Raw genomic sequence first — 21,210 nt, 5'->3', positions numbered from 1 at the left:
AAATTGTAATTTATTTTTACACATAATTTCAAATTATAAGAAATAAGTTTAAAACAAATTACGCCAGAGCTATCTCTTACACTGAGACATACAGACATACATATGTATGTATATATGCACAACCAAGTACCCTTTAAGACATTTTTCCATTTGAGTCAAAGTTTGATGGTGAAATTTTAATTACACTATTTGTCTAAAATTCGGAGTGATCCAGAGCTATCTTACGAGAGTTAAGCAAATGTGATTTAAAATTAAAGGTATAAAATAATGAATAAGTTTTTTTTTTATTTTATATATTTGAAGTTCATGCTAGAAATTTGAGCTGGTTTTTCGTGAAGTTTCTTGAGTGCAAAAAGTTTTCGGATCTTATACCATATTACGGTTTCTTGAGTCACCAAAAGTTAAATTAAGTCGATTTATGGTATCTTTTATTCGGTATCTAGTATTTATAGGATCAACGTTTCTTATCTTGATATTATAGAATTCCCAATTTTTTTAAATAATTGTTTTATTATTGAAAACAAAGTCAAATTTTCGTTATTGTTTTTTTTTTATTTTTGAAAATTTTATTTTGATATATGGAAGCTGTAAGATATAGGTCAGTTTAGAATTATACGCGTGCATTATATACTCGCTATTTAAAAATACTCGAGCTTATACTGCGTGAAGCCTGAAAGACGGACCATAAGTCTGATTGACTATCCAAGTGTAATTTTGTTGAAGAATTGCCGCTGTTTTTTTAGCCGTGGTGAACATTTTCTGACAAGATTATAATGCCCTGCAAAGGAAGCAAAAAAAAATTGCAGTTTTGTTAGCTATTTTTATAAAGATATTGATTAAAGTTATATGGAATGTGTAAATAAATATACTAAAGAAATGGGCCAAGTTTATTTTCAATTCTTAATGTTTTTAATAAATAACGTGACTTTTTATATTTAAAAAAATGTGTTTATTATATTTAATCAATATTTATCTTGTCCCCTCAGATACAATAAACGCTTGCCAAAAATTTTCCAATCCTCAAGATCGTCTCTTGAGCACTTTTCAGCTATACCTTAAGGTCTCCTAGTGGTGAAGTCTTTTTCTCTTCATTCGTTGCATGTCTCCTTTTATGTCTCTTTCTTTAAAGCTTTGGAAACAAGAAAGAATTACATAGAAATTCTCATAAGGATCGATCAGCCAAATACGATCCGATATATATATAATAATATAAGCTGATACCTAGCTGCAAGAGTATAACAACTTCGGCTCCGCCCGAAGTTAGCTTTCCTTTCTTGTTAATAAGTAAAACGTGAACCTCAAACGTTTGTGCCAACGAAAAAAGGAGAGTGATATTAGCATAGTCATAAATTACAATTAAAAGAAGTGCACAGTGCAAGAGTGAAAATTACACAGTGAAACCAAAATAACAAATCCGCTCGCCCTAACACATTGACACATATTGATATTTAATAGACGTATAAGATTAACTACTGAATATACTTACATCTATAACATCTATAATCACTTCCACTCTTTATCTTAAAGCGGACGGACGTGTTTTTTTTTGTGCGCACTGCGTTTTTATAAAATTTGAAATAAGCTTTCCATAAACAATCGGTGTTTATTTCTATACCCATAAAAAAAAAAAATAAATAAACGAATTGCAATGTTTAGATCCGTATCGCTTCGCGTGTGCAGTGATATATTTGGAGAGATAGAGATTCTTATCTCTATTCTTTGCATCTATTCTTTCTCTATTTTACTAACTCGCGCTAACTGCTCTCTTCAATCTCCCCCTTTCGTTTCCCTGGTACAGTGGTACAAGGTTCATCAATAATATGAATAAATTAATTATTGAATTTTTAGTAATTTTTAATAATTTAATTATTTAATTTTTAATAATTATGGAATTTAAACTGATCTGCGCGCTGAAGTCTTGTAATAAGACAATCTCCTCTTTCCACCCTACCATCCACTGCTGGCTTTGTGAAAACGTTTTACACGCTAAGTGTGCCGGGTTCACGGCCTCAGTTTCGGATGCATTATCACGTAGGTCTGGTCTCCACTTTTGCTGTGACGGTTGTCGTGCTGTTCAGGACGAAATGACATCGTTCATGAGGCAGACTAAAAGCGGATTCAAGGAGTTGATTAGCGGTTTTCGTAAAATCAATGACCAACTCTGTGCGCTCGATACCCAGCGCAGTCTTCAACTACTAAATGAGTCTCCAAAGCGTAAGAAATCCTCTTTTAGTGATGTGCTTGTGGCGAATAATCTTCTGCCTGCTCAGCCGACAACTATGCACCCGCTTATATCTCTGGCCACCCCAAGGGCTAGACCTGACAAAAATTCGGCTTCCGAATATCTCAGAATTAATGAGCAATTGTCCGATATGTCCTCTGTGGCATAGCTTCAAGTGATCCCAGACCCAATAATTTAGACCCCCGTAACAGTCACCAAACAGGGTAATCAACCATCCGGACCCCCGGAACGTACTGATGCCGCAGTATTAGTTACGGTGGCACCAAAACCCTTGCAGGTGATCCCACCATCGAAACACATTTTTGTTTCCCGGTTTGCCCCTGATACTTCTGAGATTGATATCTCGGCTTACATCAAAGCCAAAACAAAAGTCGACATAAAGGTGGTGGACATTACAAAATTTAAATATTCTTACACCAGGCTCACGTCATCTTTCGAAATACGTGTGCCGTTGCAGATGTTCAAGACGATTTGTTCCTCCAGCTTTTGGCCAGAGAGCATATATGTGGGGGTAAAACTCCCACATGTTACGGCCACTGACCAACCTTCCACTTCATCTTCCTCTGTTTTATAAAACTAATGTCTTCTCTAACACTTACCTATCAGAATACAAGAGGGTTACGTAGTAAACTTCCCAAACTGTATTCTGATAGTTCTTTCTTTGAATCTCACGTTATTGTATTTACAGAAACTTGGTGAAAGCCGGAGATCTTAAGCTCCAAAGTTTTTCCAAGAAGGTACACAACTTTTAGATGTGATAGAACTCTACGAAGGGGAGGAGGAGTCTTAATCTCTGTAGACTCCTCGCTTCTGAAGAGGTAAAATCACAAGAGTCCGATGACATTGAATTCCTTTGCATCAAAATCACTTTGTCCGATCAATCTTTGTATATTACCTATTCGTACATACCACCTTCGTCCAAACTGCCAACATACTGGCAACATTTGTCCGCTATTCGTTTGGTTTTCGATCGTCTGTCTGATGGTGACCAGCTGAAAGCTCTGGGTGACTTTAATATCCCTGAACTTATGTGGTCAAATGTTGAAAATTCACCGTCTTTACAGCTTAACTCCCACCATGACTTCCCTGCGGGCATGTTTGACATGTCACTCGGGCAAAATAACCACGTTAGAAATTCTTTAGGTCGGCTGTTGGACTCTTGTTTCGTTTCTGATCCAGATGGAATTGCCCCTTTCTAACCCTGAGGATCCATATCATGCCACTCTTGACGTTTCAATCGAAAACAATTCCTTAATTGACCTTAAGTGTACACTTAAATCTTAGAAAGTTCGTTTCTTTCGTAAGTCAGCCTTATGAAATTAAATAAGTTAATTTCGGAATTTGATTGGTCTGATTTACTGGCATGCGAAGATATAAACATCGCATTACAAAAATTTTATTATACTTTGAACATATTTTTCGACGTTTGCGTGCAGTGAAAATATCCGTCCGCTTCAACGAATCCGCCTTGGTTTACAAGGCACCTTATAAATTTAAGGAATAGTATGAGTAGACTTTTAAATAAACATAGATTATCTGGCTGTACAGTTAGTTATTCATGATACTTAGTAGCTCGGTCCAATTTCACCGTGCATAACGCTAAATGTTATAGGAGTTATATTCGCCGCTGCAGTTAACTCAGGACCCGATTCAGTTTACTCAGGATCCGAAGCAGTTTTATAACTTTGTAAACACTAAGCGTAAACATGTATCTTTTCCCCCACTGCTTACGTTTGAGAACTCTTATGCGAACACTGATCAGGCAATGGCCGATCTCTTTGCACAGTTTTTTCAAACTACGTATTCACCTAGCAGCAGTTCAGCTCAGCCTTACACTTATAATATCCAATCAGCCAACCTTACATTTTGCCATGGCTTTATGAACCGCCGCTCCACCACTACCAACTTATTGGAGCTAATATCTTTTATCACGGATGGGTTCCGGAATGGCTTACAAACAGACGTCATTTACACTGACTTTAGTAAAGCATTTGACTCTGTGAACCATTCGCTTCATATAAGTAAACTCAGATCGTCTTATCTGGATTTCGAGCTACTTATCTGGGAGAACCCTATGTGTCTTCTTTAAAGATGTTACCTCGCGTTTAGTCCGCGCAACATCTGGGGTGCCCCAAGGAAGCTATATAGGACCCCTACTTTTTTGCACTGTTTATTAACGACTTTCCCCTTGTCTTAAGGGGGCAGGATGGTTTCAGAGGCTGAAAAATAGCAGTTTTTTGCGATTTTTTTTTGTTATGTCTGAGTAAATATATCAATTCAATTTTTTTACACGATTAATGGCTATATTTGGAGAGTATTTAGGAATTTTTATTTTTAAGAAATAATTATAATTTATCCCGTGACGGGCAGTCGGCCGGAGTCGCTTCCAAAAATTGGTCTCTTGCGGTGCGTAAAGTCTGGCCTTACAGTGTTATCGGAAATACAAAAATTGAATTGATTTACTTAAAATATTAGTTTCTTGTGCGGATGAACGAAACCATTTTGAAAAATATGCGATTTTGAATTTTTGGCGCGGTTGTAAAGTCGGAGGAACCATTTTTACATAAAAATCCGCCCATTATTGCCCGTAAAAATGGTGAAAAAAAATTAAAAAAAAAAAAAGCATTCGTTCATCCGCAAGTATTTATTGTATTAAAGATGTGTGCAAAATTTTATTTAGATCCGAGCATTACTTTTTAAGTTACGTTACGCACCGACTTGAAAAAGTTGTTTTGAGAAAAACGCGTCTAAAGTTTTAAAAGCAATGGAAAGTATATGGAGAGAAAGAAACTAGAAAATCGGTATCTCAGAAAGTTTTAGTCCGATCGACATGAAACTTTCACAGGATATTCCTAAGATAATGTTCTATTATATAAAAAATTTCTGAAAAAAAATTTTTTTTGAAGTCTCAAACCATCCTGCCCCCTTAACTAATTCACTTGTACTTATGTACGCTGATGACGTTAGGCAATGCCTTCATTATAAATTCACTAGCGCCCAGTCTAGACTTCAATCCGATTAGGATAAACTTTAAAATTGGTGTTTAGCAAATAACCTAAAGCTTAATAGATCGAAATGTAAGCTCATGTCTTTTTACCGTTCTAGTCCTCACCAGGCTATGTACTTTCTCTATGGGATTAGCGATTGACTCAGGGTAACGATCTAGGTGTCCCTATTAGCTTTGAGACTTAAATTTACCGACCATATATCTAACATGGTCAATAAAGCTATGGGTGTGCTTGGTTTTATTAAAAGATGGTCAAATAAATTTAATGACCCGTACATAACTAAAACGTTATATATATCATTGGTCCTTTCGATTCTTGAGTATGGATCGTAAGTCTGGAGTCCTCAATACGGAATACACCAAGATCACATTGAATCTGTACAAAAAAACTTCCTGACTTTCGCTCTTAGGGGACTTAATTGGAATGCAAATCTTTACCTCCCCTCTTATCGTAATAGACTTTTACTAATCCACTTACCATCATTAACAAACCATAGAAAGATGTTGGGTGTCATGTTTCTATTTAATCCTATTTATGGAAATGTAGACAGCCAGCAATTACTAACACGCTTAAATTTTAACGTTCCTAGTAGAAGGACTAGAAACTTTCGTCCTCTACTTCTCAGCCATTGTAGTTCGACATATGCCCAACATGATCCGTTCAGGGTATTATGTTCGGACTACAATGGTCTCTACCACATCTTGTTACTTTGCTCTACTAACAATCTTAAATCGCGTATATTAACCGCCTTATCTGTGCAACACTCTTCCTCGTGATATCTTTCTCCTACTCTTCGCTTAATCTATCTCGGATCTATTCCCGCGATTCGAGCCGTATGTTACGCGGCAGCGTCCCTCGGTCGGTTGGACGGGAGGTGGGCTGTACGTATGAAGTGGGAACTGCGCGAAATAAGAAATCTAAAATATATAATTTGGTCCAAAAACTATATTGGTAAATAAAATTAAAAAACCTCTTGACGATGTAAAATAACGGGGGCGAACCCGCATGCCACACCCAAAAAAAACAATATATGTGGAAAAAAATTATATGTGAAAAATATGGAAACAGACCCCTTGCTCTTTAAAATGAGCAAGGTTGTGCCTTGGCAGCTATAAGATATATTCGGCCGATCCTTATGAAATTTGAAATGAATCTACATAAGATATTTTGGCCAAATATAACATGGAATGTGTTCCAATCCTCTAACTTAAAAAACACCAAAGTTATGGCATTTCCGATCAATCAGTTATATGGCAGCCTAAGAAGTTTTACGTAACTATTAAGTTGAGGGAAGTCTTACTATTAAAAAAAAAAACTAAATATTGATGTTTACTTATATTTGTATAAAGAAAGAGTTATAAGACTTCATCAACATAAAATTCTGTAAGCCCTATTCGCTGCACCATACATTAAAAGCATATAAACGTGAGAAAACACACTTATAAGAAGAACTTAATAAAGTTTAAAGCAATGGAATAAACAAAAAATAAATCAAAACTATTATATGCAAATCTATTAATAAACACAAACTCAAAGGACGAAGGACAAAGCAACAGAACAACAACCCCACAAGCGAAAATAAATTTTTGTAGTGCAAAACTGACCCTGAAAAAGTTAAGAGGGTGTTAGAATTTTCACGATTGTAAGCACATCTGCAAATTTCTGCAAAAAAAAATTTACACATTTATTACCTTAAGAGCCAGACGAACACATTGGTAAATAACTTAATTGTGACATTTCGTGGCATCACAACAAAAACTTTAACTAAACATGAAAAAGACGTTCAAAAAATAGACAAAAAACATGTATTTTTTCAAATTAATATAACAAGAACAGTTTAACATGTAAGATTTTTTATAATATCTCAAATTTTAGAAAATACCTTGAACTTCAAAATCCATTACAAATATTTTAAATTTGGATACGTAATAAATGATCTGACCACTTCAAAGTTCGGTTTTGTTATGAAAAATTCGCGATGCGCGCAATCTGCGCTGTGAAAATAAACACCTTCACTCAACTTCAATTCTATTTTTAAGAAGAACGTTTAATTTTCCGGACAAACCTAGTAAGCCACAAAGAAGTTTGGACAATTTAGAAGCGATTTGTTTACTTTTCCTATATTTTTGTTGTTATGACTTTTTTTTATTTTTGGCCTATGAGCGCAACCACTGTAAAAAATACTGGCATCACTGTTCCCCATCAAATATACACATCCATTTATGTACGTATGTATGTATGTATGTGTACGTAACACCAAGCTTCACAGGTGGCTGCACAAAATTGGTAGCTGCACTTATAGGACTATATCTTGAGTTAACGGAATTTGCCAGATATAAGCGATGTATCAAAAGTTGCGTCATATTAAGAGCGGTATCCACGTAAATAAATTCGAATAAGCCAATTTTAAAAAGTAATTTTTCTTTAAAAAAAAATGTATTTTCAGTGTATTTTTTTTATTTACTATTAACCCTCTAGTGCCCAAATTTTCTTTTCCAAGAAAAAAATTATTTTTGGATTCAGTATGTATCAAAATTAAATGTTTGTTTTAAAAAAAAATTTATTTTTGCTCGGATCGAGTTTTATATGACTATATCCTTGGACCGCCTAGAGGCGGCTTTGGGATGATAGGCCAACAAAAAATTAGGTAATCAATTCTTTTGTTGCACACATTTGTTCGTCCACAGATAAGCGTTGGCGCAGCGGAACTTATTGATACTTGTCATTGAAATGAGTCGCGAGCGGTCGTATTTTGTATAAAGGATCGTGGTCGGCAGAATCCTTGGAGGGCAACTTACTGTTGTCATTAAAATGCAAATTTCTAAATTTTTTGTGGAAAACGAAGTATTGGATCCTTTTGGACAGCATACAAATTTGTTTGCTAAGTGATATGTTCAATAATAGTATAATAAAAAAAAAGAAAGGAAAGCTAACTTCGGGCGGAGCCGAACCCTTGATATACCCTTGCAGTTGTGCCATTTTCGATCGTTCAGTTATATGGCAGCTATAGGACTTATGTACTTCCTGCAAGGAAAAGAAGGATGTGTGCGAAGTTTCAAGGATAGCTTTAAAACTGAGGGACTAGTTTCCGTAGAAACCGACAGACAGACGGACATACTTATATCGAATCGGGGGGGGATTCTGATCAAGAATATATATACTTTATAGGGTCGGAGATGTCTCCTTTACTGCGTTGCACACTTTTGACCAAAATTATAATACCCTCTGCAAGGGGATAAAAATTGAAAACACTTGAATGGCGTATACAGATTTTGAAGTTCTCCGAGGTCAGGCTCATTAAAGGATATTGCAGATATATCCATGAATAGGTTCATTTGGTACCACAACATCTTTTTGAAAAGCGGTGCTTTTGGATCCATAGTCCAAACAGATCCACATTCAGCTATTGTGCTTTCTTTAACATGAGCAGTATTATGATCAGCAGGCGCTTTACGTTTGCGTTTCTATGCTTGAGGTGAATTGGACGCAATCGAACTTGAGGGTGACAACCATTTTGCAAAAGGAGTAGGACTTCCGCTTGAAGTTACACAAATCTCTCCACCCAACATAAACCAATGTCATGGTATCAATGCCAAAATCAATAGAATTTAATAATTTTTTAATCTCCACGTCGGAAAGAGCTGATAACTTATTAAAATTATTCAATTAATTCATTATTCAAGCAGTTATTCGTACTTAAATATGTCATAAGTTACTTCCCTTTCTAAATCACTTTATAAATTTTTTTTCCCGAATTGTCCCAAGACCGCCTCTAGACGGGATATTTTATAAATGCAATAAAAAGCTAACGAAAGCTTATTTTTAGTGTGGGTTTCGTATTTTGCGTCCTTGAGACTATCAACAACACGGTACAATTTTTTATTTCACCGGCAAACTATTTATAATATTTAAAAAAAATATTTACATTTTGCACTTTTTACAAAATAATTACTTCATTCGAGTTTCACAAATTTTCTGCTTCAAATGAATACAGCAGCTTGCGCAAGCTCTAGTATGTATTCCAAAGGCAACAAACTTAATTTTTGGACTTTCCCAAATTAGAAACAATGCAAAACCGAGTCAAAAGGATTGAAAAGAATAAAATAACGGTATTTTTAACATTACCCGTCTAGAGGCGGTCTTGGGCACTAGAGGGTTAAGACATTTGTTCTTAAAGAAAGTGCAATAGGGTTTTAAAAAATCTTTTCAGCGGCGTAAAGCACGTTTAATATCTTTCTTGATTATAAAGAATTTTTTAATAACAAAGTTTTTTTAATTTTTTAACCTAAGAATAAGATCAAATGAGGTAATTTGGAAAAATAATTTTGTTTCCTAAAAAAAAATTTTTTTACATACATATTATTAAGACATTTGGTATTAAAGAAAGTGAAAAAGAGTTTAAAAACGGCGTAAACCACGTTTTAATATCTTTTTTGATTATTAAGTTATGCATTTCGTAATTAACAAAGTTTTTTCAACTTTTTAACCTACGTTTAAGGTATTTCAAAATGTTGTAGAACAATAGTTGCTTATATGATAGTAACAAACATCTCCAATTTTTTTTCAGGATTGTTAAGAAAAAATAATAGTGTAAACAGACAACCAGACAAAATGCCTTCATTCGGAAAAAGCTGTAAAAATCGAATTTATTGAATAACTTCTAAAAGAAATTGGATCGTGTCGGTTGAGGTACCAATCGACGCGTATTTAGGAGTAGAATGCCAATATATAAATTTATCTGGGAACTAAAATGTCTTCACCAGCCCCAATTTAGGGATTCAACACTTTTTTACTTTCACCAAAAGTGTGCCACGTAGTGAAGGAGACATCTCCGACCCTATAAAGTATATATATTCTTGATCAGGATCACCTCCTGACTCGATATGAGCATGTCTGTCACCAGCCCCAATTTAGGGATTCAACACTTTTTTACTTTCACCAAAAGTGTGCCACGTAGTGAAGGAGACATCTCCGACCCTATAAAGTATATATATTCTTGATCAGGATCACCTCCTGACTCGATATGAGCATGTCTGTCTGTCTGTTTCTACGCAAACTAGTCTCTCAGTTTTAAAGCTATCGAGTTGAAACTTTGCACACACCCTTCTTTCCTTTGCAGGCAGTATATAAGTCGAAACGCCCGGGATCGGTCAATTTTATCCTATAGCTGCCATATAACTGATTGATGCCATAACTTGGTTGTTTTTCAAATTCGATATGCCAAATTTCATAAGGATCGGCCAATTATATACGATCCGCTATAAATCTAATAATATAAGATGCGTGGCGCCACCTAGCGGACTGCGACTCAACTGCTAGGGTATATCAACTTCGGCTCCGCCCGAAGTTAGCTTTCCTTTATTGATTCTTAACAATCCTGAAAAAATTGGAGTTGTTTGTTTGTATCGTTGTATCATATGAACAACTATTGTTCTACAACTTTTTGAAATACCTTAAGCTTAGGTTAAAAAATTAAAAAAACTTTGTTAATTACAAAATACATAACTTTATAATCAAAAATATATTAAAACGTGCTTTACGCCGTTAAAAAGGTTTTTTAAAACCCCTATTTTACTTTCTTTAAGACCAAACGTCTTTATAGTACGTAGGAAAAAAAATATACTGAAAATAATTTTTTTTTTTAGGAAGAAAAAAATGTTTGTTCCAAACTACCTCATTTCATCTTATTCATATTGCATGCGGAGGAAAGTCCTTGGGATGACGCACCGTTTGATACATCGCTTATATCTGGCCAAATTCGTTAATTTAAGATACATATGTATCTAAATACATGCCCAGCAATACCAATAACCCATGAATCACACCGGATTCACCCGTCCATCGCCCGGGTCACCCCGGAATCCGCCCGCAAATCTAGAACAAGCGGCCCGGAATTTTGTACTAAAATTTTTGAAAATGTCCTCTCGGCTCGGAATTCGATTTCAGGCATGAATCAGCCCATAATCCGCCCTGATTTCGAATCCGGATTCAGGAGTGAAAGTTGTCTCGAAATCACCCCTGATTCCGACTTAAATTTCAGAGCTGACTCAGCCCCGAAAAGAAAGCATGATTCCGCGCTGAAAATCGTGGCTAAATCAGGTCGCATTCATGACCCAAAATCAAAGAAAAAATCTTATAATCTCATAATTTGATTATCATTATTTTCAATGTATTCCTTAAGAATTGATAAAAATTATGTTGTACACTAAATTTATATGTTGAGTAACATTACATTATTAATTTTGCAAACTGTATTTAATAATTACTCACCCTGGGATTCGAACCTTAGTGCTTTTGTACCGACTGGACGGACATGCATGCCTCTAAGCTATTAAGGAATCGCGCGTACTTTGTGACAGACTATAATATACCTCTACAAATTTTTGAATTGCATGTTTAAAAAAATCTCAATTATTAAGAATCACCATTAAAAAAAATATTAAATTTAACAGTTTATTTTGAGACTGCGATATTTAAAAAATAAAAGAAACAAAAATCAACTCATAAAGATTTTTCTACTGGGAATCGAATCCACGACCACCGACCTTTTGATTAACAGGCAGATATCTTAATTATTGAACCATAGGGTTAAAATTTCTGCGCAAAATATTTATAATGACAAGAAAATATTAGTGATTAATAACTAATATCGAATATGCGTAATTTCGCATATTGCTAAAAATTAGCAGCAGCAGAGGGCCGGCAGAATTACTTCCCCTACTTTGTTTTGACGTTCGAAGGGCAAACCGTATTGAATTTGTTTATCGAACGAAATTTTGAACGAAGCGGTGACAGGAATTTCAGTACTGCTGGGTAGATGTGTATATTTGATGGGGAATATTTTTTTGAGCTTGTGCATGTATGTGTGCAATAAACTTCAAAATATGGAGTAAATTATTTCAACTTTTACTTTATTTGTATAACGGAGGAATATATTCTATAGCTTCCATATAACTGATTGATCGGAAATGCCATACCTTTGGTGTTTTTTAAGTTAGAGGGTGGGGACTTTCCACACATGTTATATTTGGTCCAAATATCTTATGTACAAAATTCATAAGGATCGACCGACTATATCCTATCCTATCCTATCGTGGAACGATCGGAATTGGCATAACTTTGGTATTTTTTAACTTAGAAAGATGGGACTTTTCTAGAATGATCAACTTCGAATCAATTTTGGATTTTTAATAAAATTTTGGTCAAATTTTTAATTAAAATTTTTAAACTAACCAAATTCCAAAACCTTTGTAAATTAAAAATACATATAACTTTAGAACCACTGATGCTATCGAAACATTCTTTACATATTTGGAAAGGTTTTTAATTATTCCACTTTCTCTAATGTCAAAATCTATGGAGTAAATATAAAGAGTTTTGATGTTTATCCTTACATTTAAAGAATTTCTAGCTGTGTGAATGGCCTGTCCAGAGGAGGGTTACTTTAATATTCTATATCATATAAGGCACATGCCTGATTTTTTGTTTGTTTTTCTTGTACGTAGCGAACAAGAATATTTTTTATATGCAATTTTGTACACCTATGTATATAACATATTTTCGTCACAATAATTGATATCAGATATTTTGGGTTTCGCATGCAGGTCAATAGGTTTTTTTAATATGATTTATTAAGGTTTTCTGTAAATAAATATCGCAGATGTCATGTTACCGGATTATTTGGTTATATGCGAGGAATAGGACATAGACAAAGAATTCACATAAAATGTTTATAATGCACCGATTCCCTATACAATAAATTCTTAAACAGATTCCTCCGCAAGTGAGACAATTTTAATAAAAATATCGTTTTCCCTTTAACTGCTTTACAAGCTTTGGAATAAAATATTAATACCCATTCACAAGGTCACAAAGCATACAATATCCAAAGTCATTCAACAAAAAAATGGTAGAACCTCTGAAAAGTTAAATAAATTTTAATCTTACATGTGGTTTTTCATATTTAAATCTTTTCCATATATTTGTTTTTGGTTCCATTGGTGTGCCATCTATGTTGTAATTGGGATTGGAAAAAGTTAATACAGATCGGCTGGATTCGCGAGAACTACGTGTTGTTTTGTTTTTGGTATTAAAGGCAAGCACTGGAAATACATTTAATTATTTGAAGTAAAAATAAAAATTACTATGCAGTAAGCTCTTACTAAAAATGACAAGAATAACAATGAAAACCATTATAATAACCACGCCAAGTGCAACTAGTACTAAGAATTCTCGTTGAGTGTCAGAATTCTTTGAATGGTCTGTAACATCATTTTTTTTTATATTTTCTTCATGTTCAGGTGGGGTTACATCATCGGGCGACTCATCTGAGTATTCGGCCAGCTGATGGTTTTCCAAACGTTCATTCACAAGAAATTTTGGTTTTAATGAACATTCAATGTCATCTGGGTCGATCCTATCGGGACAAGCACATACGTAATCCAATCCACGATGTAAGCAAAGATGGGAGCACCCACCATTATCGTGAGAGCAGAAATTTACAATATTAGGCTGGCGACTCAATGAAAATGCACGTATGTCTAAGGCCCCATTAAGGGCATCTCGCACCTCTAATGGATTTCCGTATCCATTACGTGGCGAGCGTTGTGATCTGTATACAGACTTATTATACCAATCTGTCCAATATAAACTATTTTCAAACTAGAAAGAGTAATATTTTATTTATGAAACCTGTAACTAAAATTAAATTAAAAATGTAATATTTACCAAAGTTAAACCGAAAGGATGAGGTGCATATGACACTATGGTCATGCGGCGTCTTCCGTTAAAGTCCACTTGACCTATGTTATCCTCCAAGGCATCAGCCCAAAGTAATCTACGGTTTCTGTAAAAAAATAAAATAAGATTATTAAAGAGTTTTGTTTGCTACCGTTTATACTTACTCAAAATCAATCGTAAGACCAGTTGGAAACCCTATTCCAGAAGAAACAATTACTGATCGATTGGATCCATCCAAATAACTTCGTTCTATTTTCGATGGCGAGTTCCAATCAGACCAAAACAAATAACCTTTCTTTGGGTAGACAATAATTGATCTTGGGTCTCCCAAATCATCCTGTATCAGCCGTTTACGAGAACGTCCATCTAGTCGTGCTACCTCGATTATTTTTCGATCTGTATCGGACCAGTATACATTGTCCGCAACCCAGTCGATGGAAATTCCATTAGGCGTAAGCACGTCAGTACTTATAATGACCTTGCTTTCAGATAAATTCAATAAATTTACCCGTCGAATCACGTCTAAATTGACATCGGCAAAAAAAAGCATATTTTTGCGGTAGTGGTAGTCAAGTACGACAGCTCCATGCACTCCATTTATTGGTAACACCACGTCCATGTAATCACCCGAATTGAGGGAAATCATTCCAATGCCTGAACGTAATGCAATTAGAAGAAAGTCCTAAATTTAATTAGAAGGAGAAAGTGCAATTAGACGATATTCCTAAATACAAATTCAATAGAATGAATTATTTTAGTTATTCAAAATTTCATAGGGATGGGCTAACTATTTCCTATAGCTCCCACATGAGAACAAGGATGAGGAGGATTATGCTTATGAGGATTCCTTCTCATAAGAATAGGCCAACGCTGTCAGGTATTTGCAATATATACATGATCCGATATATATATTTTAATATAAAAATTCACTTAACTGCTAAGCTATATTATCTTCGTCTCCGCCTATAGTTAGCTTACCTTTCTTGTATTTTAAACTAGTAATTGGTTAAATTTAAATTATTGAATATAACTAGATTGTTTTACCCTTGCAGAGGGTATTATACTTTTGGTCAAAAGTGTACAATGCAGTGAACTTTTACAGAACAGAAGGAAACATCTCCTACTCTATAAAGTATGTATATTCGTGATCAAGATCACCTCCTAAGCATGCCTGTAAGCATGTATAAGCATGTCCGTCTGTCTGTCTGTCTATCTCTTTCTACGAAAACTAGTCTTTCAGTTTTAAAGCTATCGAAAGCTAGGAAACTTTGCACATATCCTTTTTTGATTTTCAGGCAATATATAAGTGGGATCGATCGATTAGCCTATAGCTGCCGGAAATTGCACAACCTTGTTATTTTTAAAGATTCTTGGGATTGTTTCCAACATTTTAATTAGAAAACTGATTTGATGGTTAAATCTATATATAATAATATAAGCTGCTACCAAACTGCAAGGTTGCATCAACTTCGGCTCCGCTCGAAGTTAGCTTTCCTTTCTTGATTTTTGTGAAGTGTCGTAAAAAATCCTTAAGAAATTGTCCAATGCCTTTGAAATTAAGCAGATAGAATCATATCACAAACAATTGAATCTAAAGAAAGTTCCAACCATCTTGAAAGTTTTGGTACGAGAGTGACTGCTTGACAGCGTTGAAGACTTTTGACTAAAATTGCTTTTTAGAAATTTTTATTTTTATCAAATTTAGCGCTTTTTCCGTTGAGGTTTGTAGACCCTCTATCAGAGCTTTTGTCTTTTTCTGAGTATTTTTACATTGGTGGATTGCCGTAAAAGACGTTTGTCAATAATATTGCTTCCCATAGCATTAAGTGCCCAATTCTATTGGGGCTTATAGATTGGAATGTGTCTCCGAGAGATCTTCGTACTTATGCTCCCTTTCATCACAAGTGTCGTAGGCCCCATTTTCTTTTGAACAAGCTATTTAAGCGGGCTCTATCTTATTTTAGTTCTCTGCCATCTATCCTCCGAAGTAAGTGGCTCTCAGAAAAGGGTGCTTTAAGGGGCGTAAGGATAAATATCCATTGGCGAAATAAATATATTAATAAATACAAAAAAATTAAAAAATTTTCGGAAAAGGTATAACAAGAAAGGACGGCATATAAGCTTCCAAAAAGCACCCACCTTTTTTACTTATTTTTAAGGGGTTAGGTGGGTTTTTATAAAATACTTCAGAAATTTTCCCAAATTTTCAAGTCGATTCGAATAAAAGTTTCGAAGATACAGCCCTGAAATGTTGGACGCTCGAGGTCAGGTATAGGCAGAGCGCAAGCTTTAAGCCCATTTTTCTCAAAACTATGTTTTTGAAGTCGGTTGTCAAGATTTCTCGGAAACTACTCAACCGATCTTATTAAAATTTTGCACAGACCTTCGAGATACGATTATCTAGAACATGAACGAAGGAATTATCTAGAACATGAACCTATACGAGAATATGATCGCCAAATAACTTTCGAAGAAGTGTCGCATTTGTCCCACCTATGACAAAACTTACGAGGGACGACAGGATGGGACACATCCATTAAAGTGGTCTTGTATCAATTGCAATGAACTTAAAAATCCCCGGGCTAAAAATAAACGAAACATAAAAACTTCGAAGAAATATATAACAGAAAAAAACAGTCAATAAATTTGTATCCAAGGTGAACCAACGAACTGCTAGAGATTAAATGCAGTGACGTATGCGGACCAATGAGCACGGAATCTTTGGGTGGCAGCCGGTATTGAATCAATATTTAAATATCGAAAAACTATTTAAATATAATTTATTAATAATTAATAATAAAAATCGAAATAATCGAATCGAATAACTATTTAAATAAATTTAGAAAAAAAAAAGAAAGGAAAACTAATTTCGGGCGGAGCCGAAGTTTATATACCCTTGCAGTTGAGTCGCAGTCCGCTAGGTGGCGCCACGCATCTTAAATTATTGGATATATAGCGGATCGTATATAGTTGGCCGATCCTTATGAAATTTGGCATATCGAATTATTTAGCCAAAAGAGGAATCCATCCTTCTAACTTTAAAAACAACGAAGTTATAGCATTTCCGATCAATCAGTTATATGACAGCTATAGGATATAGACGGCCGATCCTTATGAAATTTGGCAGATCATATAAGTTGGCCCAAATTAGAATGAACAGAAAGTCCCATTCTTCTAACTTGAAAAACAACGAAGTTATAGTATATCCGATCAATCAGCTATAGGATATAGTCGGCCGATCCTTATGAAATTTTGTACATAAGATATTTTGGTCAAATATAACATGTGCATAAAGTCTTAACCCTCTAACTTAAAAAACACAAAAGTAATGGCATTTGCGATCAATCAGTTATATGGCAGCTATAGGATATAGTCGACCGATCCCGGCCGTTCCGACTTATATACTGCCTGCAAAGCAAAGAAGGATGCGTGCAAAGTTTCAACTCGATAGCTTTATAACTGAGAGACTAGTTTGCGTAGAAACGGACAGACGGACATGCTCATATCGACTCAGGAGGAGATCCTGATCAAGAATATATATACTTTACAGGGTCGGAGATGTCTCCTTCACTGCGTTGCACACTTTTGACCAAAATTATAATGCCCTCTGCAAGGGTATAACAAAAATGTATGAAAAATGTAGTATATTTATATTTATTGATCCTTTACAATCGATTTTCAAATTGGCCACTTTTGTTCTCGATGGCAAAAAGTGTCCTTTTTCGAGCATTTTCCCTGACTCTCTCGAGCATATCGACCGGTATATTGCCGTACATTTCGGTATATTTCGGTGTCAATACTCTCCAAGTACTTGTATTTGTTCTTGTAATCATTGTTATTTTCGTTCGGCCCGGTGATTGGCCGGACGCGACTTATCCCATGTAGTGGGGCTGCCACTTGTCGACATCTGGGATTGCCGCTTTTGACTTTTTCATAAATATCATGCAAAATTATAATAATTCATAATTTTTTTTTTATTTATCGGGGGTCGGGATCGAACCCACGACCTCTTGTTTGGTAGGCAAATACGCTACCGCTGAACTAGCAAGAGGCCATTGTGAATTGCTTACAATTACACAGTATAAATATTACAAGCCGAAAGTGTAGGGTCATGCACTTGTCATGAGTGGGAATTGAACCCACAACCTCATGCTTAGCGAGCTAGCGTACTAACCGCTAGGCTACGAGGCCCCCCAAGACCAAGGCGATGCGGTTTAATAACTCCAACCAAGGTAGCATCACCATCACCGGTGAAACAGTCGATTTCGTCGACCACTTTACCTACCTTGGCACCATAATATCATCCAGTGGTGGAGTGGAAAAAGATGTAGAGAGCAGACTGTGCAAGGCAAGATCTGCATTCGGAAGATTGCACCGCATTTGGAGAAATCAGCAAATAAGTAGAAGAACAAAGCTGCGGATCTTCAATGCGTGTGTAAAATCCATTCTTCTGTACGGAGCTGAGACGTGGCTAACCTCCCAAAGGATGATGACAAAGCTGCAGTCATTCATTAACAAGTGCCTCAGGATCATATGTGGGATATTCTGGCCCAACAGAATTTCCAACAGTGACCTGTGGCGCAACACGGGGGAGGCTCCCATCCATCACCAAATCAAGAAGAAAAAATGGAAATGGATAGGTCACGCACTCAGGAAGAAAACAGACAGCATAGTCAGGAAGGCACTGGATTGGAACCCACAGGGAAGCAGAAGAGTGGGCCGCCCCAAGCTTACCTGGCGCCGTACTATAATGCAAGAATTATCCCGCAGCAACATCACGTGGGATTACGCTAAGCAAACTGCACCAAACAGAGTCAGGTTCAAAGTCCTTGTAAATGCCCTAAGCTCCCAAGCGGAGTAATAGGAGAAAAAAAAAAAAAAAAAAAAAAAACTCTCCAAGTTCTGTGATGGTCTTGCTCTTGCTCACACTATACTTTTCAAATAACCCTACAAAAAGATGTCCAGCGGGGTCAAATCTGGCGAACGCGGAGGCTAGTCGATATAGCCTCTTTTTAACCTCTTTGGAAATATATAGCCTCTTTGGAAAAACTCCATTGTATCGTTTGCTGTGTTACATGGGGCCCCGCCCTGTTTAAATCAGAAGTTTTCTGGACCCTTTTGACGCATCTTCGGGTACACAATGTGCGATATCGCTTTCCGCGATATCGCGATAGCTTTCACCGATATCGCTTGCCGTCGACTGATTCGCCTTTTGAAGAAGTAAGGGCCGCTTATGGTTGAGCCGCAATACCCGTACAAATTGTCGTGTAATGATTACTCAAGAATGTAATGAACGTGAATGTCATGAACGTGAAGATTCTTAATGCCCCAGATGCAGCAATTCTATTTATTGACGTCAGACAGGGTGAAATGCAGTATCTGCTTGTCTTCGGGAAACAATCGATGAGATAAATGTATTTTGTACGGGAGCATTTCAAAATCCTTGAAAATACGCTGCATGGTGATTCCATTAACGTTTTAATGTTCCGAACGCCCCGGTACGATACGGTGGGCTCATCTTTAACATTATCCCGTACAGCCGCTATGGCAACACTGGAACCCCTCAGAAGTGGTCGGTTAGGTGGCCCACGGTTTGCCACTGAACCGCGTTCAAAAAAACTCTCAGCCAAATGCCGCATAGTATTGTCGGTTTTTTGTCTTTGTACTTTCGTCGATACACATGCTGCAATTTCAAAATTGAACCCCCATTTTTAAAAACAAACTCCCCTTGACATGTTATTTTGGTGTTAAGTTATTCAAGGCTTAAATTAAGGCTGATGCTTAGATAAATGCTAAAGAAATTTGGTGCAAAAAAATGTTTACAGGCAGAAGCAGTAAACATGGAAAGTTACATTGGTAACCGTTGTATAACAACAGCTGTAGGCAACGAGATCCTGTACATTGCATGGACTGGTAAGGAACAATTACTCATTTCAGCACGTTTATCATAAAGACCAAGTTGTCTGAGCATCGAGTTTGAGAAAGACCAGAAAAAGCAAAGGGTGTTTATATCAAAAATAAACTACGTCAATGACATTCTAAGAATATTTGGCATAACCGGCTCGATCGGGATCTTATTATCTGTCGCAATTGGCTGTTGATATGTCCCTTCTCGTTATCTTTGAGTCGTGTGGTCAGTGTTATTACGTGTTCTTCTTGATGGGATTGCTGTGGCTGTTTTTTGAAAAGGCATGCACGTGATTGGTAGCTTCGTCGGTAAGGGTGTCTATAACTGCATTGGCTGCTGTTGCCAGTTATGAGAGTTCGGTCTGCGGTGAGCTTCCTATCATGCCGACCCGTAGATCCAGTAGCATCGTAATACTGATTCGTCGTTGGTAGCCTTGGCATGCTGCAGTTGGCAGAGAAAGTGGCTTGAGCTTGTTTTTTTATGTGCACTTGTAATGCTAACAAACTTTCTATGCTATGAACTTTTCTATGCTTTTGACACATTTTAGAGTATTTTTCCAAATACTGATTGATTCATGCTTGTGGCGGTGAACTGCGCAGTGTCTTGCGCATCAGCGAAGTCTTCTTTTTTCGTCACTTTGTATATGTTGTGAAACGCATTCGCTCACAAGGACTTTGGCGTGTTTTGGAAGTTGTCCTTATTGTCGAGGTTCACCAATTATGGAGGTTTACAAGCTTCACATGAGTACAACCATTAAGTTGGTTATTAACTAAAGCGATTTGTTAAAAATAAACTATATTGATAGGAGGGATACACCAATTTGGCAACATTTGTACGCGAAAATTATGGATATGATGTGTGAATGATGGGTGACACACTTTTAGTGTGTCTAAATGGCTTGCAGATAAAAAGACCAAAGCATTTAATATTTGCTGTTTTAATTGCGTCAGGGTTCGGTCCAAAGAGCTTGTGAGATGACTCGTAGGAGCCTTACCCTGGTACAGCGGATCTATGTCTGGGCGAGTTTTCTCCGCAACTCATATGAATTTTCATGGAAGCTACAATATAAAAAAATACGGAGTCGGGATCTAAAAAAAAACAAACCAAAACCCAAGACATCAACCCAGGGCAGAGAACGACAGTGAAGATGGAGAGTGATCTCACTAGTCAGCCCGAAATTCCTAAGAAGGGTCGGGTAGGACTCCGCCCTATATTGGGGTGGCTGGAGGAAAGCCAACCAAAACTGCCACAATGATGACAATTCCCAGCCCAAAGCATACATACAAGCTCCTAGGACCATATAGTACAGCATA

General features: G+C 36.3%; 1 protein-coding gene across 2 annotated transcripts in view; it reads right to left on the bottom strand.

Moving 5' to 3' along the window:
• Positions 1–531: 531 nt before the first annotated feature.
• LOC6503208 (low-density lipoprotein receptor-related protein 4) overlaps positions 532–21,210 on the bottom strand; it is a 230,121-nt gene continuing 209,442 nt past the window's right edge. The window contains exons 8-12 of one of the 2 annotated variants that reach the window (XM_014905850.3): positions 14,154–14,671; positions 13,978–14,095; positions 13,413–13,911; positions 13,198–13,352; positions 532–778 (exon numbers count right to left, since the gene is read on the bottom strand). In XM_014905850.3, coding sequence (XP_014761336.1) covers positions 740–778; positions 13,198–13,352; positions 13,413–13,911; positions 13,978–14,095; positions 14,154–14,671 — 1,329 coding nt within the window. In that variant the 3' untranslated portion in view covers positions 532–739. Of the gene's footprint in view, positions 779–13,197; positions 13,353–13,412; positions 13,912–13,977; positions 14,096–14,153; positions 14,672–21,210 lie in introns of those variants that run through there. The other variant, XM_032455924.2, reaches the window with a different exon arrangement.

This window comes from Drosophila ananassae, chromosome XL (genome assembly GCF_017639315.1).
Source record: "Drosophila ananassae strain 14024-0371.13 chromosome XL, ASM1763931v2, whole genome shotgun sequence".
Classification (NCBI taxonomy): Eukaryota; Metazoa; Arthropoda; class Insecta; order Diptera; family Drosophilidae; genus Drosophila; species Drosophila ananassae.
The sequence above is the reverse complement of the archived record's forward strand: the minus strand, read 5'-3'. Positions and strand labels throughout refer to the sequence as shown.